Source organism: Nannospalax galili, unplaced genomic scaffold (genome assembly GCF_000622305.1).
Source record: "Nannospalax galili isolate Female #2095 unplaced genomic scaffold, S.galili_v1.0 scaffold182, whole genome shotgun sequence".
Taxonomy (NCBI): Eukaryota; Metazoa; Chordata; class Mammalia; order Rodentia; family Spalacidae; genus Nannospalax; species Nannospalax galili.
Window position 1 is genome coordinate 588,793 of NW_008348662.1, and position 22,137 is coordinate 610,929.

The following is a 22,137-nucleotide window of genomic DNA, read 5'->3' on the forward strand; positions in this document are numbered from 1 at the left end:
GGTGGATCTCTGAGATCAAGACCAGCCAATCTATATAGCAAGTTCCAGGTCAGCTGCAGGCTACAGGAAGACCCTGTCTCAAAAACAAAACAAAACACACATTCATAGTTCATTCCCAGATTTTAAAACATTCCCCAGGGAAGAAGAAACCTGAGTTTGCTCAATAAAGACCTAAAGTGGACACACCATTAACCATATCTCCTAAGTGGTTGAAGCCAGAACAGAGGACTTTGGCTCCATACTTCAATAAACAGAGCTCAGCCCATTCTGCTTGCTTTCTAGATCCTTAGCTATAGTCTTGCTTTACATGATGGACATGGAAGTGCAGACAGATGCTAAGAGATGCCTCTCTGGGGCAGAAACGGATTCTGTGTCTGTGGAACACACAGGGCCTCATTCATGCTTCAGGGTTTATATTAGGCTTCTTGTGTGAAGGATTCCAGCTCTCTTCTTAAAGTTCATTGATCTGTTGTCTGTCCTGGCTTACAGACAGCTGCAGTCAACAGACACCAGCGGCCTTCAGTGGCTCTCCATTAGTTCTGTCCAGAAGCCAGGCCAGGCAACCTTATAAAAGAACTTAAGCTTGCAGTCCTTGCTGGAGGCTTTATCTCAAAATTTTGGGCATTTTGAAAGTGGGAAATTTTTCCACAGAGCAAGCTCCCACTCTTAATGACAGGAGCTATAATCTGAATTATACTACCCTTCCTTCCTTTCCTCATTCAAGCAGTAGTTGTTGAGTCTCTATTTGCGACTTTGTATACTTACTAAAGTGCATTTGTGATCCTAGTTCATGGGGTTTTCATGGTCATCACTGTGGATATGCACTGGGCAGGGGAGAATTTGAATTTCCTGGTATGATGTTCCCAGCTGAAATTCAACATGCTGATGCTCTGTCTTCTTGTACTGTACACAAGTGTCCGCTCTCAGTCTACTTAGGGCCATATATTTAGGCCTTTTCTTGGTGTTTTCGGTGTTTACGATCACCGAAGAGTAGTGCTAAGTGCTGTCTGGGGTTCTAAATGCAAGAAGGCTATGACATATCTTATAGAGAGAGTATGTATCAGAAAGGGGCTTCAGGCATGAGTTACAATGCTGTTAGCTGCAAGTTCGATGCTTATGGATCAAGAATTCATATTAAACAAAGTGTCTTTGAACAGAAACACACCTCATATTTAACAAGATTATATACTGACGGTTGACTGACACCAGAGGCTCAGAGGAACCTTACCTTGTAGTTCCCCTAATATTCACTGAGTTGCCCACATATCATGCATGTACTTCCTGTATATGTAATTCTTCAATAAAAATAAATACAAACAAGAGGATTGGGAAGATGGCTCAGGAGGTAAAGTGTCTGCTGTGTAAGCATGAGGACGTGAGTTTGGATCCCTAGCACCCAACTCAAAAAGCCAGATATGGTGACATGAGTTTGTGATCCTAGTGCTGTGGAGACAGATAGGAAGGCCCCTGGAGCTTGCTGGCCAGCAAGTCTTTATCCAATTGGTGAGTCCCAGGTTCAGTGAGAGACCCTGTCTCAAAAAATATGGCAGAGAGCAACTGATGTACCTCTGGCCTTCATGTGCATGTACATTCATGTGTACATGTACACAAACATATACTTACATACACCAAATATACACAAAAAAGTAAATACAAAAAACCCTTCAAGACAATCAGGACTCACTAGGTGCTTGGAACTGAGAGACGCTTGGAACTGAGAGACAAGTCTAGTTGCTTGCCCACACAGAGAGATCCGGCAAGTTTTCACCGTGGAGCCATTTCTACAATGCAATGAGGCCTCCACTAGGCCTGTCTCTTAAACATTCCACCACTTCCCAATAGGCTCATAAGGTGAGAACCAATCTACAATACATGGGCCTTTGGGGGACATTCAAGATCCAAACTCTAGCAAGTATTATACTCATAAGTGTTAAGGTTCAGATAGCCCTGCCTCCTCACCTACAGGGTCTCAAGGACTTCTCAAACTCCTGAGAAAAGGGAACTGAGTTGATAAGCACCTTGGTCTTTGAAGTCAAGAGAAGCAGACTTTTCTCCACTGTCTGGCCAACACAGCAGGCTTCCTTTGATCCCTAAAGAGAACAGGTTTTAACAGTCCTGCTCTCCCACTCCCCCCCCACACCCCACCCAACTTAAAAAAAATACATCTTCCTGCCTTCTGCAAGAAGCAGAAGCCTCTCCCTTAAAAAGACCCCAGCTTATGACCCAGGGAGACATTTTCCCTGCTGGGAAGGGAATCTGTCCCATGTGTTCCTTTGCTAATAAACTCTGCTTTCTCCTGATCAACCCTATTTGTCATACGGCTATTTTTATCTATCAATAAGGACCCTTACAACCCTCCTCAGGATATACCTTTCAGACCCAATATACCAGAGGTTTATGGGGTAAATGACTTGCCCAGGTTCACATAGCTACTATGTAACAAGGCTGGGATGTGAGGACACTCTGACCTCTGATCTTTACTCACAGCATCAAGTCTCTTGAATATTAAGGAGTGTGCTCCCATGAGTTCCTGATACAACCACTATCTCCCATGAGTTCTTGATACAACCACTATCTCCCTACTGAACCTGCTGCTCTCTAGATGGTAATTCTGTACCATGGGGTGCTATTCTTTATATTGGAAGGTGTTCACTATCTTTATCCCCTCACCCCACCCTCTTTGTGACAATAAAGTATGTTTCTAGATATGGCCAAATGTCCACAGGAAGATTAAAGTGTCCTCAACTGAAATTAGAATGCATAGCCCCTGAGTTAAGTTGAGTTTCCCTGTTCCCCGAAGGTAAGATGTCTGAGCTGGGGCCAGGTGCCTTTCTCAAGGGTTGCTGGTCCAGGAGGAGGGGGTGGGAGGATAAGCAGAGTTCTTTGATTGACATCTGTCACTATCTCAATGGGTTTGCCCTGTGTGAGACAGATGTTCAGAAGGACTCTGGAAGATTCCTGTTCAGTTTTAGACCTTTTGGGCTGCAGATACTCCGAGTGCTCTCTTGTTCTCTTGGTGGCTTATCAGGTCCTGAGGCCACAGGAAAGTCACAAAGAACCCTGATCCCCCATAGACCCAGTGGTCTATGGGTCCTCCAAAGTCCTCTGCAGGGAACACATGGCCAGCTTTCCAAGAAATTTCATGATATCTCTTAGGAGACTCAGAGTGTCCAAGGTGCCCAGTTCCTGGGAGCTACAGAGCTGTGGCTGTGCTGTCTATAGAATGTCCTGCGAGTTCCCTGATCCCTTCCTCTCAGGGTGGTTTGGCCCTGACCTGCCAAATCCTGCACTGTCTGGTGTCTTCCATCTGGCACCTTAGTCTGACCCAGGACAGGAGAATCCTGGTCACACTGTGTTCTATGCCATCGAGATGAGGAAACTGGTACCGCCTTAGGAAAATATTTCTGCACTGTGAAATGGTGTCACATGTCATGGGTAGTGCCTTTTCTGCTCTGTGTACCTCTTACTTACTAGTAACCTCATTTTACATAGGAGGGAATATGCTTGGCATTTAAGAAACTCACCTGGCTCTGGAACAGCTCTGAGTAAAATCTTTAAAAACCTCTAAATACGTGTTTCTAAGTTTTTTCCTTACCCCTTTATCTGGACACAGATATAGACACACACAGCCTGAAGATGGGTCTCTGAAGCCAGGAGTCCCATACAGGGTTACTCAAACCCTGTCCTCAGGGAGCTCAGTTACAGGCCAGGCTGATATGTGTTCCATACAACAGAGGTATGACAGACTCAGGAAAGAGACAGGGGCCTGGGGAAAAGCAAATGAACTCAGAGCACAGAATTGTTGGCTCTGGACAGAATCTAAAATACCTTAAGTGCCTTACCCAGGCATTTCAACCCTACTCCATACATGATGGAAAGACATGGAAAAATCTTTAAAGAGGAACATTCCACAGCTAGATGTGGGGAGAGAGTTGGAGGAAGGTCAGGTTAAAGAAGGGGAATATTGTGCTGGGGATATATAGCTCAGTGGTAGAGCACTTGCCTAGCATGTGCTAAGCCTTGGATTCAACTCCCAGGACTGTGAAAACAATGACAAGGTGGGTGTTGGTGTGGGGATGGGGGCGGGTAAGAGCGCTTCTTATCCAGATGGTCAAAACTCACTGACCATGTTGTGCAACATGACTGACATTTTTCTTCCACCAGATCAGGTATGGGTGGGGCATAGACTAACTGACCTCACCTAAAGCTGAGGAGGGTGTTGGAGAACGAAGTAGGGGACACCAGACTCCACTGTGTGGGAGGACACAAAGATCAACGCACTGTCATGGAGAGAAATCTGGAGTCGCCTTCTAAAATCTCAAATAGCCTATGAACTGGAGTCCACTTTTAGGAATCAGTCCTGGAGAGACCACAGTGTGATGCACCAGTGAAATGGGCCAGAATGGTGACCACAGCATGGGGACCAGGAGGGAAAAGACTCAAAACAAACACAGTACCCTTCAGCAGGGAATGGTTAGATAAAATGTGGTACACATACTAGACCTAGACCACACTTCAAAGAATGAGACTGCCAGCCTGGTGGTGCATGCCTTTAATCCTAGCACTCAGGAGGCAGAGCTAGGGGGATCCTCTGTGAGTTCAAGGCCAGCCTGGTCTACAGAGTGAGTTCAGGCAGCTGGAGCTACAGGGAGACCCTGTCTCAAAAAGAACAACAACAACAACAAAAAGAATGAGATCAAGTCACTCATACCAATCAGGAAAGATGCCCTTGCTTGATTGTGGACTGCACATATCAAATGGTAAACTGATATGGAAAGCATTTTGTAATAATAAAGCATTCATGTACCTATATTGGTATGTCATGGACAGACTGCAGTGTGCGCAGTGGACATGAGTCCCTTTGTGGTGGGTCTCTCTGTGGGGTGGGATTAGAGACATTCAGAAAGGGGTAGGGAGGAGGCTGCTATGTCTTTCTTGTGTACTTAAAAATTATCTTAAAACTTACACAGAGTAGAATTTCCTTTCTTTGTTGCCGAGTTCTATGAGCTCTGACACATGCTTAGCTTCGGAAAACTGCCACAAATACAATATAGGATAGTCAATGCCCTAAGGAATTCACTTTTCCGACTTTTTTGTAGACAGACCCTTCAGCTACCCTTGGTGACTACTGATCTGTTTCATTATCTAGTGCCAGGGGCACCAAAGAGAGGTCCCTGGGCTGGGAGGCACCCACTGATGAGGGAAGTAAGAGGTTTCAGTCTGAACTGTGTTCCTCCACAGCGACATGTCCCAGTTTCTGAGGCATCACAACAATTGAGAAGCACAGAAAAGGCTGGGAAACAGATGCCAGAGGGTTGACAGCATTCACTCAGGAAAGGACTGAGAAGGGATGGATAAGACTAAAAAGGAACACAGGTGTAAGTAAGGTTAGTTTTCCTAAAATGTTCAAGATACATGTGGGTATGCCTCCAAAAGAATTGAGCTAGGCATAATGGATTGAATTTGTGTACGCTAGGTAAGCTCTCTGCTACTGGGATATATTCTCAGCCCCTTTAAAAAATTTTTACTTTGACACAGGGTCTTGCTAAGTTGTTGAGACTGGCTTCAAATCTGCCTCCTGCCTGCCTCAGCCTCCTGAGTAGATGGAATTCCCAGCATGTACCCCTAGGCCTGGCAGCTCTGGACTTTTTCCATATGCTTTCAACCAGATACTACGTCCACTGTCTTAATTCACACCATGTATGCAAGGAAGCTGCTTCTTCACCCGTAATTTAGACTTTGGGATGGATTGGTCTGGCATGAAGATGGATAATGTCCTGGAAAATGAGTAAGTCAACTAACCCTGGACCATTTTCCCTTGATGACAGATCAGCAAAGTATGGCCCAGGTCTACAAACAAGCCTCCTTTGTGGTGAGAAGCACAGAAGAGTACTGGGCTTGTGGTAGCCACTTCATGGTGGGCCTGGGATACCCAGCCCCTTTGACAAACTGGGACTCCTGTGTTTATTGCAACAACCACTGCATACTTCCCAACTCCCTCTCCTGAAAGGTTTCTCTATGACTTCAAAGGGAACACAGAGTGCCAAAGTGCAAGAAAGCAGCAACACTGGGGACAAAACAGCTGGAACCACTGGAGCAGAATGTAGAACTGTGCACCCATCTGGGACACTTCAATGATCTCACTTTATGGTGTGTATGCCCTGGAGGAGGATGGGGTAGACAGCAGCCCATCTGGGAACTCTGGGCAAAGTACTTGCTGCCACAAGATAATAAATAGCAAGAATTGATTCTTTGTAAAAAACAGATGAACACTGTTATTAAAACTTTCATTATCTATAGGTTTTATATGAATTAAATTGTCTCCAGCTGCTATAATTTGGGAACAGCCAGGATGAGAAGTAATACTAATGAATTAAACCACAAACAGACCAGTTTATGGGGAAGGTATGGAGGCTGCTTCACAGATGGAGCACAACAGAGACCTGAGATCTGCTCTGATCTGCCTGAGGCAGCCCACAGACCCCCAAAGTGGGGTTGAAGGGGAAGGGACCAGGCAGCACCCATGGTTGGTCCTGGCAATTGTTTTTCATAATTTCCCTCCGGGAAGGTGGCTTCAGAACTGAATGTGGTCCATTTTTCTTCTCTCCCCTTTGCAGTAAAATAAAAATCATTACCCGGTCCCATAAAAGGAACCTAAATTCATTCACTTGGGAATTCAGTTGACTATTATTTCTGTGGCGGAGAAAACTATACATCAATCCAAAAGGCAACTCTTGGTTCCTTAAGCAAAGTCCTCAATAAGTAAATATTGGGTCACCTTTTTTTTATAAAACTAAAAGCAAAACAAAACAGTAGGTTCACTACACATCATCCTGGGCTTGCTTTATTTATTTATTTATTTATTATTTATCTATTTATTATTTATTTATTTATATTTACTTACTTATGAGACTGGATCTCACTAATTTAGCTCAGGCTGGCTTCCAACCCATAATCCTCCTGTCTCTGCCCATCCTGGATAGTTTATAGTGTTGAGGAGGTCACAGTAATTCAGGGTTATGCATGGCCCCTGAAGTTTCTCTTCTGGCTCTAACAAGGACTCCAAGTATCCTGTTTTTGAGTTCTGCTCATTTCAGTAGGCCCCTGAGAGACATTTCTAGTTCCAGGCCATAGAGGGAGATGGTGCTGATGTCAGGGTTTCATCGACACAGAGCAACTGTCCTTGCTATTATAACGGCTTTCTGAATTGCTCTATAGCTGCTCCAATAATGCTCTGAAAATACGCAGAGCAAATCATCAGCCAGGACTTGACCCTCCCCTCAAGCTCCCTCGTTGATTATTCTAGGAGGAAGCTACGGCAGCAAAAATTCATGACTGAGTCAAGGGGCTCAGGGACCAAGAAAGTCATCCCCTAAGGCTCTTTGCAACTGCCTGCATCCTTTAGAATCAACTAGGAACTCAAAGCGCCATATGCACTGCATGGTTATTAACTTTCTATATGGAGAGAGAAAAGATTAGCACGTTTGGACTTGTGCTTATGTGGCTTCCCATAATGCATTTTTCTTGCATCTGCATCTTTCTTTTAGGCTTCAGGATTCCCCAAAAGAGCCACCAAGTCTGAGCTCCTCTCTGTCCCACAGTGTAGTATTTAAGTGGACTCCTAGTCTTTTAGGAGCTACTTAAAAATAGCCTGGAACATTTAAAAATAAAATTTGCCATGGAAAAGTTTTCTCTAGGGCCTCTATCACACACACATGTGATCCGGTTGTATAGTTTTGTTTTCCATTAATAACATAAACTAGCAATGAATGTTTCTTTATCTGTGCTGCAAACACCCACTTTTAGTAATTTCTTTTGATCCGAAACTTCCTAAATAAGTCAAAGAGAGGGAAAAATCATCTACTTTGTCTTTGTTCATTTTAAAAATGACTGCTTTTAAAAGTTCTTAAATATTGCCCCCATCCTAACAGAACCTCCCTTAGGGAACAGGAAGGAATGCCAATCTTCTTGTGTCTCCAATAATGTACTCGACTTACACAAAATTCTTATATCTATCCTCTATTGTGGTCCTCTTTTAAAAAACAATTCTGTGTGTGTGTGTGTGTGTGTGTGTGTGTGTGTGTGTGTGTGTGTGTGTGTGTGTGTGTGCACGTGCGCACATACGTGCTTATTATGTGCATTTGTGAGTTCAGGTGTCTACTGAGACTAGAAGAAGGCATTAGATGCCCTCACACTGGAGTTACAGATGGTTGTGAGTCACCACATGTGGGTGTGGAAGCTGAACCCAGGTTTTCTGCGAGATCAAGTGATCTCACCTGCTAAACCCTCTCTCCAAACCGACTATTTTTAACACATTTCATCATTTTTTTCCTCTGCTGAGGCTTGAACCCAGGGTCTTGCACCTACTATGCAAGAGTGACATCTTCAGGCCCTAGCTCATAAATTTTCTTTTAATTTTGCTTGTACCAAGGTTGGTATCTGGAGTGTTTGGTCAGTTGGTTTTACAAGTTTTGTGGACATCCCACGACACATTCCAGTGAATCTGAGTTTCCCCCAGCCCACCTATTCTCATACCCTATCCTACAAGGCTCTTACCAGCTGCCCGGTGTGGTGACTTCTCCTTCCTGGGCTCAGGGGGTAAGATGACTGGGATGACCTTCTCAGGCTCTCCGGGACTGGCGTCCAGGCCCACAGGTGGGTACTGGAGGGTGAGGCTCTGCAGAAGTGGCTTCCTGGGCAGGGGTGGTTTGGCGCCGGGTTGTTCAGGAGACCTGGCCTTCCCTTTTCCTTGCCCGTTGGGAGACCTGGCGCCTCTCAGGATGGGGGTAGCCCCGACGAGACTCTGCTCATCCTTGGGGAGCAGAGCCAGGCTGCCCCTCTCCAGCCTGACTTCGGCACTGTACCTCTTGACGGCTTTGGCCTCCTGTGCAGCACCATCCCTATACTTGAGTGAGAGCGAGGTGGACCGCAGCTTGACTGGGAAGGGGTTGAGGTCCTCCTCTGGGGCTGGTTCCTGCACAGCAGCCCCTGGCTCCACATTCTGGGGGCTCCTGCCTGGTCCTGCCTGGCTAGTCCCCATGTCCCCTGAGTCCCGAGGGTTGCCTTCTGCCTTCTGGTCCTGGGGCTCTGGCAGCACCTGGAGGTCATCGAGAGCGGCTTCGCTTTTCCAGGCCGGGCCACTCTTCAGCAGGGGCATACGACCCACCGCAGGTGCACGCCCAGAATGTTCCAGAGGCCGGGAGCTGCCTCCACGGGAGCGCGCCCTGCACGAGGTCACTGAGAACTTCTTGACGCTGCGCTGCTCGCTTCCCCGGTCGCTCTTCCGCCCCAGGGCAGCCCTCTCAGGACCCCCATGCTGCGCCGAAGCATGGGCAGGTCTGGGGCGCAGCGAGGGCACCGCAGCTCTGCCCTGGGCACCAGGGCTGGGCTCCCCCTGAGGCGACTCCACAGGGGCCGCACCAGGGGCAGTGTCCACGGTTGCGGCCCTGTGCTTCAGGCAGCTCTTGGGCCCTGGAGGACTCCGTGCCAGAGCAGTGGAGGACTCTGTCCCTGCTCCCTCAGGCCTGGGCACCACCAGGGTCAGCTCCTCCTCCTTCTGGAAATTTTGGTCCTGTCCCTCTGGATCTGAGGTTGTCTCCAACGTGGTGACAGTGACAGTCTCAGGAGATGCCGTGTCCCTCCTTGGAGGTGGTGTATCCATTTTGGGAGATGTTGTGTCCCCCTCATGAGATGCTATGTCCATCTTGGGAGGTGTTGTGTCCTCCCTGGGAGGTACCATATCCCCCTTGAGAGGTGGTGTGTCCCCTTTGGGAGGTGCCATGTCCATCTTGAGAGGTGGTGTGTCCTCCCTGGGAGGTGCCATGTCCATCTTGGGAAGTGTGTCCTCTTTGGGAGGTGCCATGTCCATCTTGGGAGGTGTTGTGTCCTCCCTGGGAGGTGCCATGTCCATCCTGGGAGATGTTGTGTCCTCTTTGGGAGGTGCCATGTCCATCTTGGGAGGTGTTGTGTCCTCCCTGGGAGGTGCCATGTCCATCCTGGGAGATGTTGTGTCCTCTTTGGGAGGTGCCATGTCCATCTTGGGAGGTGTTGTGTCCTCTTTGGGAGGTGCCATGTCCATCTTGGGAGGTGGTGTGTCCTCCCTGGGAGGTGTCATGTCTCTCTTGGGAGGCATGATGTCCTCTTTGGAAGGTACTATGTCCTCCTCAGAAGGTGCTGTGTCCTCTTGGGAAGGTGCCATGTGCCTCTCGGGGACATCAGTAGATAATGGAGTTTCCACATCTCCAGAAATACAAACCTCCTCAGCTGTACCCTCTACCTGGAGATATGGGATGGACAGCTCTTCCTTCTGGACTTCACTGTGGGGTACGTGGTATGGGGACCCTTCTGGCAGAGGTGAGGACTCCAAGTGAGGGGCTGAGACTGCCCTGGACTCAGTGACATCTGGTGTGGCTGGGCGACTTGAGGGCTCATCTCCAGGGGAGGCCCCCTCTTCCATGCTGGCACTGAGTGCTGGGCTGTGCTGTAGGCGGGCTCGTCTGGCACGGGCCCCTCCAGGGGGCAGCAAGGTGGCAGGTCCCCCAGTCTCAGGCTGTCTGTCCAGCATCAAATCCTGCTGCCCAGAGCTGGTGTTCTCTCCTGTGCTGACTTGGGGCAATGGCTTCTTTTCATTTTCTTCTTCCTCTGGGGTGCATGTCAGATCGCTCAGCGATTCAGACTGTGCCCTCTAGGAGAAATAAAGGCAAGAGACACCATCAGTGCAGCAAATATTAGGCAGCCTATGACTTCCTTGCTTCCTCTAAGGCTTACTATGGTTTAGAAAATGCAGTAGCTCTCTAAAGCTGACACTGATGTAGATACCACACACTGATGTCTTCAGATCTCTTTTATTGGTCCACTTCGAACCTTGGCTCATAAATTCAGCAGAACCATGGCAGTTATGCCCTCAAAATAAACACAGCTCATGTGTTCAAGCCACAAAACAAGTGGGTGCTGCTCTACGGAGTGAAGCAGAGGGACTGGACCAACCCAGGGCAACCATCAGCCATGCTTTGTGCTTTAGACTTATTTCATTTAACCCTGGATTCATCCAAGTGAGAAACTGCCACTGTCTCTCTGCATTGGGACAGTCAGGAGTTCAGAGGCATGGACACCCTGGCCAAGGCTGAGCTAACTGATGGCTAAGAGGCAGCCACGATGAACAGCAGCTATTCTCCAGTCCTGTGCTGCAATGTAGGGTCCCATGACTCTACTCTCCAATGATACATTCTCATAGCAAAGCCAGATGGTTTTCCTAAAAGGTCATTTGTATCATGGTGAATTACTAATCAGAGATTATAGAATAAAATCTAAAAACCTCAGCTAAATTTAAAGTCTTATATTCTCTGGTCTTACACTATTTCACCCAGTCTCAAGTCAAACCAGGGTTACTGTTGTGCCAGATGCTGGGCCTGATTTACGCCTCTTGCTCTGCACCTCAGGGACACCACCCGTGGCCTTGAAGACTGCCTCAATCTTTGCCTCCTGTAGATAAACTTGCTTGAGTTTATGATTCTCCCTTCTCTGGCTTTCTAAAGCACATGCCACCCCTACGTTGCCTTGTGACATTTCTTTCTGAAAGGTCTCTGGGATTCAGGTTCTAATCTGGCTTCCTCCTTACCGTCTGTAATGCCTCCTCTTAGGAAGAAAATGGAAATCAAGGTAGATACAAGTCCAATAAAAGAAATATGTGAAAATAATCCAAAGGTTGAGGGTCCTGAGGTTGATTATTTAAAAATGTTTATGACATCAGACCTTCAGAATCAGTCACTCCGGCTGTTTTGTTCTGTCCTTCTGTTTTCTAAAGCAGGAAAATGTGACACTTGGGCATGTTAGATTTTGTTCTTGTTGCTGCTGTGGTATCTTTATTTTTGTGATGCTGGGGATCAAATCCAGGGCCTTGTGCAGGCTAGGCAAGTGATCTCTCCTTGGACTACATCCTCAGCATTTTAGCCTTTCCAGCTGGCACTTGCTGGGTAAGAGATCACTGGGGTGTTTGTGACCCCTAAGCTAATCTTTTTTTTTTTTTTGCCAAAAATGCTTAATCTTCTATTGTATTTCAAAAGAAATTATACAAAGAAATCTATATAAGAATTTTCCAAAGCTGCAGGTTCTTGATGACCATGTCACTGGCCTTTTGCTATTAGAGGAAACTGTTGATGTTGAGGGCTCTTAAGGATGTTGGTCATAATTTGAAACCATCAGTCACAGGACCCAGGCCAACTCAGCATAAAGTTGGGGAGCAGATCTTGCCATGACACCTCCCATCTGCCCACTATATAGGAGGTAACTGTGAGGGGACAAGGCAGGACAAAGGCTGGCATGCAGTGTGCCCTCCAGAGGCTCAGATGCTGAATGGAGTGCTGAGGAGAGAAAAGCTGCTTCTGTCTGGCCCAGACTCTCTGGTCAGCAGCAACAGGGAGGGGGGCAAGGTCTCTCACTGCCAGGGTATACCATGCCCATTCCATCTCCACAGCCTCCCTATCCTCTCATCCTCGGGGGTGTCACAGTGGTTTTGGCATCCTGGAAGCAGAAATGAGGGAACCTGCTGTACCAAGATGTAGATGCATTTGTGGCCAGCAGTGCATCCATATTACTTTGCTGGAACGAAAACCCATCGTTCAGTGTGCAATCACCACCAACCTATGAGCAACACCAGGGGCAGAGAGGAGATGTCAGTCTCTGTCTGAGCTCTGGGTCGTGCATTTGGCAGCTCATCAGCCACCAGACCTCAGCAGTTGTACTGCTCCTGTTAAAATGGATTTGACAGTATTCACTATTCCTGGCACTGTCTGGCCTGGGCTAAGAACCAACTGGTGTAGTGAGCTCTTGAACATAAACCTTTATGGGCATTATGATTCCACTGTGTCTTGAACCATAGAGTGTGGCTCTGTGCAGGAGAGTAAAATGCTGACATCATAACCAACAGTTATCTTTCCCAATCTCTGCTGTGGTGGGGGCAGACGGGCTTCATACACCCAAATGTGCTTCAAGTTTGTAATAAAGCTTGGATAGCCAAGGTTTCACTGTGTAAGACAGGATTTTGTATAAGAACCCTTTTTTACTTTTTCTTTGTTTGATTATTTTTTCCATTTTTATGTGTATGGTGTACATGTGTGTATATGCATGTTTGTATGTGTGGAGGCACACAAGGGTGGGTGTACATGCATGTGGAGGCCCAGGGTTGGTGTCTGGAATCATCCCTGATTGCTCTTCTACCTCATTCACTGAGGCAGGCTGTCTCAATCAAACCCAGGATTCTCTGATACGGCTAGTTTACTAGCTTGCTCTGAGGCTCCCATCTCCACCTTTCTGAGACTAGAATTACTGGGTAGATACCATGCCTACACAGCATTGACATGAGTTTTGGGGATCTTCCTCACACTCATACGGACAAGAACTTTAGCCACTGAGTCATCCCCTCACTATTACTCTGTTTTTTTTTTTTTATTTTGGTTTATTTTTGAGCCTGAAAAAGATTCAGCACCTCAGTGTCATGGTGCAGAGTTTACACTCTGGTGACACAGCTGAGACTGCCTGGCTAGGCAAGAATAGCAGGAGCATGGATAGGAATGGACGGCTATGAATGCTCTGAGGATGAGAGAGAGAGGGAGGAAGGGAGGGCCGGCCTGAGCCCAGAAGCTATAGGGGATCAGAAGAAAGGGGGAAAGTAGGACCTTGCTGTCTAATGGAACCCAAAGAATTGGCAGGCCTTCATGGCAGTACCCTGTAGTTAGAAGGCAGCTGAAGGGGCAGCTCATGGCCCTTTGCACCCATGGAGAAGGAAGACGGCATTGAGAAGTATCTTCATCTCAGAAAGGAAACAGGACATAAGGAAGGACCTTGTGGGAAGAGGGTCCTCAACACCAAGGGCGAAGGGGCTGTGGGTACTGATGGACAGATGCCTCCAACATAGGCCCCAAAGTGAATGGAGCAACAGTAGTCACCACTGGGGGAATGTAGATATTGCTGGGAACTTTAGTCATGTCTACTCTCTACCAAGCAGGGAAGGGGAAAAGGGAGATGAGCCATTGGAGTTTAAACTAAAGAATGAACATGGAGACTGACTGACATCAGGTTTTTTTTTGGGTTGTTATTCTACAAAATGATATTCAAGAATGAAGTCAAGTTCAAAACTAAAGACAGAGGGCTGTAGCCATGCTAGGGGTGGAGGTGGGGTGGGGGAGAGGGAGTGAGAAGGGACACTACTTTCTTTTTTTAGAATAATTTATTTTACTATTTTTATTTTATGTGTAAGCATATATTGCCTGAATGTAGGTAAGTGCACCCATGTCGTGCAATGCCCACGGAGGACAGAAGAGGCTGTCAGATCTCCTGGAACTGGAGTTACGGACAGTCGTTAGCTGCTGCGTGGGTGCTGGGATTCAAACCCGGGCCTTCTTCAAGAACAACCAGTGTTCTTAACTGCTGAGCCATCTCTCCAGCCCCTGGGACACTACTTTCTATTTGGAGTATGAATCATCAAATGCTGTAGGGCGAGGCTGGGGCTGGTTACACATGCCCCCTGCCAGAGCAAAAGACACTTAGCAGGAGCCAGGCAGAGATTTGTACGCAGAAGGGGCCTGGCCCTGGTCTTATGGCTCCATTCCACAGGAACTCTGGCAGGTTTGGGGTTCCTGGCTACCACTAAGTCCACACAGCACGCAACTCTATCAATCCATTGGACACACAGAATGGACACAAGTGTCTTGGCTCCTAAGTGACACATCAGTCTGAAGGTAACCAACCGAATCTTCCTCTGGCAGTATTTCCAGTAAAGCCAAACCCCTTTGGCCAAAGTTTATAAAGCACATCTCACATGCCAAAGAGAAAACTCACTCCAGCTGAAGCCCCTAGCTTGCCCTGAAATCCTCAACAACAGGTAATAATGTCTTTAGGGAAGCATAGGGAAGATGTTATCTGTCTTAGTGCTTACATTCTCTGTGGCCAGGCTGGCCCCATACCCTGCCCCTCACCTTCTCCAGTGAGTTCCATCTAAGTTCCATCAGGATAAGAGACTGGTGCCAGAGGGTGTCAGGCCTGGCATAGGACATAGTGGAATCTTATGTTTACAGGATGAACAAATGCATGCAAAAATGAATGTGTGAGCCAAGTGTTTACGCAAGGAAGAGACACCAGATTTATACTACAAATTTGAGCAACTGAAGCTTCTGCAGTGTGATCTTATCCATGTGGCTAAGCAGTGTGGGAAGCAAGGGGGCAGTGACTGTCACACACCTGCCCATCCCACCCCTATACAGAGAAGGAAGGCAAGTTACCGAAGACAGTCGCCTCATTGTAGTTGACCGCTGCCTTCGTGGTTTAACCAAGAGCTTGTGCTTAGCTGCAGAGTTGTCCAGGCAGGAGGAGAATTCCGGAGGGTGGCTGAAGTCAGCCACAGGTGCCAGGTTGCCATCCAAGGACCGAGAGGAGATGGTAACATCGCTTGTGTGGTCAGGAGACTGTGATCGAGATGAGGATACTAAAGAGATCTTCATGAGACAAGGAACAAGCATACCAAATGTTAATTTTGTGAGAAGAGATGGGAACAGCACACCCACCAACTCTCCTCTCCCTGTGCTTCTTGTACTATTGTTGGACTGGACCTGGGGAGATTATCTTCAATTGGTTCTTGACAGGGAACATTCTAGCATATTCCTTTAGAGTAAATGACTAGAAGTTCAAAGTGTTTGGCCAAACCCAAGGCATGTGATCCCTTTCTCCTCTCCTCAACACCCCCCCCCCACCGCCCGCCCAGCTCCAAGGTCTCCCTGTATCCCTAGCTGACCTGGAATTTGCTAAGTAGATCAGGCTCAAGCTGGCCTGTCTCAGCCTCTAGCCTGGCTCTGACTGGGCTCCACAGGAAGATGGCCCTCCCCTCTCCATAGCTACTTCCACCAGTGAAACAGACTAACCCAATGTTTCCCAGGACAGAGGCACCCATTTCTTTCTGGAAGCAGAAAGCATGGTCCACAGTGAGATTTCATGGGCCAGGGCACAGGAGGCACCAAGGCCTCCCCTCAGAACTCTATCTGATGCTTTCTTTGTTCATTCTAAAGGGTCTCTACAGCCTCGTGGAATTCTGGCTTTAAGCTACCATCTGGTGAATTACAGACATGTTAGTTTTCACCTCAGTAGGGAGGAGCTGACAGTCGCAGAGCAAATGCCTTCCAGGGAGGAGAGGCCTCTGGCAGCCATGTGGAGGAATGAGAACACCCTAAGATACCTGTCTGGCTAACTAGTGAGCCCCTTGATGGAGTGTGGTCTCAATGTAAACAAGCAAGCAAACAAACAAATGATATTTCTACCAGAGCACTATACAAATATTAGTGTTGAATTTACATTTTAATCCAAGCACATAATTTCATTTACCACACAGTGATTTAGTAAGGCTTCATGACAACAATCTCTTCAAGAAAGCGGCAGTCCACAGGTGCCAGTGCTGCCCCCTCCCCCAACTGCAAGGTCCCAGTGCCGTGGACAAATCTTGTATGGTTTAGTTTTAATAACCCCAGGGCTCCCACACAGAGCAGGTAAACAGTGGCATTCACTAAACTGGGTGGCATTATTGGGAGAGAGGCTCAGATATAGGGACTGCCCTGCAAAGGAATGAGTTCAGACAACTTATTTTTCCTGTTCACATAAAGGTCCCTAATATTTATTATTCAAAACATAATGTTTATTTGCACTCACTGAGTAGAGACACTTCAAAAAATGAGGGAGAAATGTTAGGAAGTAGATGTGATCTATTCTGATTTCTCTCAACTACTCAGGTAGTTATGGAGATAAAGCAAGAAAATGATTTAAATAAAGCTCAGGACCCCCAGTCCTGGCTACACCTGTACAAAGCTCAGGACCCCTAGTCCTGGCTATACCTGTACAAAGTTCAGGACCCCCAGTCCTGGCTACAACTGTATAAAGCTCAGGACCCCCAGCCCTCATTACACCTGGACCTGCAGCTTTGGCTTCTGTGAGCGCAGCTGGTGGCTTAGGAAGTGCTTGAGATCAGCAAATGCTACCGTCCCAAGATAATCTCCTCAAGAGCCACAAACAGGATGTACATATTTCAAAATCACACAGAATCTTTAATTTTGTCCTTGCCTAAAGGAGTCATGTATAGAAACTCGAGTCAAATTTTAAAATTATTTTTATGTATTATTCCGTGTGTGTGTGGGCACGAGTGCACAGGCACACTTGTGGAGATCAGAGAACAACTTTTGGAAGTCAGTTCTCCTCCACTACCTTTTACATGGGTTCTATGGGTGGAACCCAGATTGTCAGGCTTGCATAGCAAGTGCTTTACCTGCTGAGCCATCTCACCAGTGCTAAAACAGCTTCTTTTTTTTCTCAGTGCCTGGGACAGACAAGATGAGTTGTTTTGCAAATGCGGTGACTCTACCCATGAGAGATTGCATCACCTGTGACACCAGGGGCCTTCAGCAACTGTCTTTAACCCAATACTTCAAAAGCTCAAAAGGTTAAGTAGCCCCTGTCCCTCTTCCACATGGGTTTCCTTCATTTGTACTGCCTGCATGGACGGTGTTGGACTCTGGCCCACTCTGGTCCACTCTGGTCCCTTGGCAGGTGGTAACAAGGAGCTTAACTTCCCTGACCTCTCAGTGAGCGAGTCCAACACTGATGTCACAGTTGATCTCCTCTGGCCTCAGAGCTCACTCCTATCTCCACTGCTGTTCTGCAGGTCCTTGGGGCCTGGAGAGACCAACGTCTTGACAGCCAGGACTGAATTCTACCTCTGACTAGTCATTACACAGAAAGGCCGGACTTCTGGGGAAAGGATGGGGCAGGAAAGCTGGCTTACATCTTTTGTGGATGGGCTGGCGGCATCCAGAGAACATCTACACCTGCTTTACATGTGTCCAGTCACTCAAATGTTCTGAAGTCTATGCTTCTAGATGATTCTGGAAGACGGCGATTTAATATGTAGCCTTTTTGTTGTAAGAAATGTGGCTAAAAGGGCCCTGAGGAAATGGCTTTAATTTCTTTCAGGATGACCTTGGGTGATACCCGTTTTCCAATGTTTGTCCCCAAAGGGTGGGGCGGGGGGGGGGGGCTTGGTCACTGAGATATAGGCTGAGGGCAGTGAGAAAGGGAATGGCCACCAGACAGGGGACAGGGTTAGTAGGGTCATGGCAGGCAACAGGTGAAGAGGAAAGTGCCAGCACTGCTGGGAAGGGGAGACACCAATGTATGTGACGTCTCTCAGTCTTCCCCAAGCCCTCTGAGAACCCAGATTCCAAGAGATAACAAACCTGTATAATATTTCAATAGCAGAAAACCTAAAATATGGCCAGTTATATAATTTTCTTTCATTTTTTTGAGACAGGGTTCCCTGTAGTCCCAGGTGGCCTGGAACTCACTATGTAGACCAGGCTGGCCTTGAACTCACAGAGATCCACCTGCCTCTGCCTCCTGAGTGCTGGGATTAAAAGCGTGCACCACCATGCCTAGCCTAGGTATATAATTTTTTTAAGTACTAAGGATTGAACCTAGGACAGCCTTGTACATGTTAGGCAAGCACTATACCACTGAGCTACACCCCAGCCCTAGACATCTGATCTTAACCACAGTCACCAAGTGAAGTTTTATCAGTTATTGACTCATGTAGCAATCAATTTCAAAAGTAGTTCACCTATTTCCTGAAAAACTTATTCTGTCACAAACTATTTCCTTAGCTAGCTTCAACTATTTTCTACTAAAAAAATAACAATCTTAAGTTTCTATCAAGCATGTGAGCCTGGGGTAGGTGTCAAACAGGATAAAATTAAGCAACTGCATCCTCTTGGGATTAAAGGCACCACTATGCCAAATACCCTGTGTTACAAAAATACATTCTTAGAGAGCACAATTGTCCTTCCTCTAAGTCAGCCAACTGCCCAAAAGCTCTCTGTGCACAAAATGGAATAATGGATCTTATGGAAAAGTTTATCTAACTTTTAAATATCCTAAAGGCCCAAATTTTGGTTTCCTATGATGCTAGTAGGATGTACATATTAATAACTCAGAGAACCTCAGAACTTAAAAAAAAAAGGATAGAGCAATAACCACAGGAATAAAAGACTAAGTCAGCACTGGCCCAACATGAGTGACCCCCCCACTTGGCTAGTCAGAATTTTTGCATTGCAGTTCAGAGCAGGTTTGGAGTTGAGCTCCCTCTTTAATGAATGAAGCTAGAAAGAATGTTTCTCTCTTCTGCCTATTCAGTCTACTGCAGAGAACTAGGATGCTTCAAGAATCAGAGACTCCTTAGATGGAGGAGGTAGGACTCAGTCAACTGAGTCAGGAGGCAGCTTCTAACAGCTGCCTCCACCACATGGCCTGAGACCTACTCAGTTACATCTGCTTCTGGAAAAGGGACAATGAAACTGTTCGTGGGAGTAGTTTAAGGTGCTAACAGGTGCAGTTTTTAACTCCATAGCCTGGCAACAGGACAGACTATCCTTATCTTACCCTTTAGTCGTTTTGTCCCAGCCTGCCTGGAAGTTACTTATGTGTACCAGGCTGGCCTCAATCTCACAGAGATCCACCTGCCTCTGTTGCTCAAGGGCTGGGATTAAAGGCGCATTCCACTATGCCCAGTATTTTTAGCCCCCTTTTTTTTTTTTAAAAAAAAATTATGTATATGAGTGTTTTACCTGCATGGATGTAAGAGTACCCAGGTCATGCAATGCCTGCAGAGGCCAGAAGAGGGTGTCAGGTCTTCTATAACTGGAGTTGTGGACAGTTGTTAGTCACCATGCAGGTGCTAGAACTGAACCCAGATTCTTTGCAACAGTAGCCAGTGCTTTTAATGACTGAGCCATCTCTCCAGCCCCATTTAGTCCTTCTTGAGGCCGGAGAGCAGGTGTGCATAGTCCACTCTTGCTGTGTGTAGGGGCATGCTCACTCTAAAGCCAAATTCTGGACAGTGATTCTCTAGCCAGCTCCATGGGACCCTCCAACCTGTAGCTGACTTAAACTTGGCCATTTCATAGTCCTGACTTTCCATCAGGAATATCTGAGAGCCCAAACCTATACAAAATAATTAGCAGAACTTCTTGTACCCAAGTTGAGTGGTTACCAAATATAATTCAGAGCAACACAGAAGTTCCAATTCTACAACTTCACTATGAGCAGACCTGCTTTCCCCTCCCTAATCCTCAGCCAGGCCAGGGGTAAATGGGATCCAAGGATGTCCAAGGCAGGTGTGGTGCATGGCTATCAAACTTAAACTCTGTTCCTGATTTGTTTTTCAAGTATCACTTAACTTAGATAATTCCAGCTCCATCTACCCACAACAAGGCTTATTAATGTGGAGAAAATGTCTGCCTGTTTTATCATTTATGTATCAATATACTTTATGGGTATTACACCAAAAATATTATCATGGGCATGCATAAATGTCCATGCACGAGAAAGAACTCAGTGCTCAGGCCACTTGGAATCTATGGGAAGGCAGGATTTCAGATCACTTCCTCCAGTGAGGTCAAACTCTGCTGGTCAAACTTTCTGGGCTTCTCTGTTTCCCAGAAACAGGCTTCAAACTACTTGCCTAAATCAAAGGTTCTTATGGTCATGACTTGGGTGTGAAGCTGATTAAGTGTTTGCTGTTCACTTCATACTCTGGCCAATGTCATGGCAACAGAGGAGACAAAAAGGTCCCTTCAAGTTCCTTCTTTTCAGTGGGATTCTGGATCTGGGCATCTGCTCAGACAGGAAAGACAAGGCTTGGAGCCTGATGGTATCAGACCAACCACACAACCACACAAAATGTCACCCAAACCACATCTCCTAATCAGACCTGAATTTCTTCTCTAAGAATGAAAATAAATATAGCCTAAGAGCTAGCTATGGCTTCAAGTGACGGGAGCAGGCACACAGTGCACAGTTTCTCTCATTCATGGAAATCTTGGGGAGTTTATGGTGGGGGCAGAGATCCAGCTATGCTTACTGGTGGGTGTGAATGGAAACATTCACTGGCATAGACTGCACTTGCCTTGATGGTTGTGCTGGGACCTACGTCGTGCATCAGAGACATCTCTGGGGGGCTCCGGGGTAGCCCATCGTCTTCAGAGCTCATGCCGGTGTCCTCTGCCCGCTTGATAGGAAGGCCCCCCGGAGGTGGTGGCCCCATTTTCACATTACACTGGATTTTCATCTAGATTGGAATAGGGAACATCTGCCCTTAGTAGTTCATCGGCGGAACCTAACAACAAAATCTTCCTGTTTTGATTCATTCATTCAGGAAATATCTTCAGTGCCCTTGCGTGGTACAGAGCACTGACCTCAATGAGTGGCTGTCACCAGCTTCCTCACTGCGGTCCCCCTTATTTAAGTTCATTAGGCAGTCATTTACAGTGAGTCAGTGTCCAGGTGTAAAACTAACTTGCATGTCTTGGGAAGACTGCGAAGAGTCTGTGAATCTACTTTTAAATATATCAAACCACCAAGCTGAAGTCACTCAGAACTTCTGGATGAACATCTGACAGACAGATATGTTAAGCAATATTGCCAAGCAAAGGCTTACCTGCAAAGCCTTAATCCGGTCACACACATTTTCTTGAGAAAACACTCGCACGGGTCGAGCAGGGTCCTGTCCCGATTCAGGAAAGAAAATACTGTCGTGTGAGAGGGCCCGGCTGCCCAGTGTGCCCCTGGACTCCCTAGGACAAAAGAGCCACTGTGAGCTTCTGCCCACCTCCATCTCTCAATGACCCTAGGGACTCAGAGTGAGAAAGGGGGTGCATTAGTGGCATGTCCTACCATGCATCCTCCACCACACTTAGTTTGAAGTTGCTTGTTTGACCCCATCACTGTCAAATACCACAGGCCACTAGTTGGAGCGCTCTCCAGAAGGGCATTTTCCTAAGAGGTCTGAAGGCTGAAGAGAATCTTTTGAATAGTGGAAAAACCAAAGTTTAATGAGGTGTGAGGTCCAAGACAGCAAACCTGTAGAGAGGAAGGGCTGGTTCTGTACAGATCTGTCTTGGAGGTTCTGGGAGGGCAAGGCTGTGGACTGTGGGTAAGGTGCTGCCCCACCTAAGCTAGAGGCTGTTTGTTTGCATAGCAGCTGAAGTTCTGGCCTAACAACAGCACCTTCCTAAGATGGTCCGCACATCTATAGTTCATTTGAAACAAGAACTA

General features: G+C 46.9%; 1 protein-coding gene across 1 annotated transcript in view; it reads right to left on the reverse strand.

The window, feature by feature from the left end:
• The window catches only part of Kiaa1211l (KIAA1211 like), a gene marked incomplete at its 5' end in the record, with an annotated part of 29,329 nt that extends 7,673 nt beyond the window's left edge, over positions 1-21,656 (reverse strand). Inside the window, 4 exon segments of the mRNA XM_008845910.2 lie at positions 8,557-10,684; positions 15,276-15,488; positions 20,990-21,151; positions 21,521-21,656. Of these exon segments, the coding sequence (XP_008844132.2) occupies positions 8,557-10,684; positions 15,276-15,488; positions 20,990-21,151; positions 21,521-21,656 (2,639 nt within the window).
• Positions 21,657-22,137: the final 481 nt, after the last annotated feature.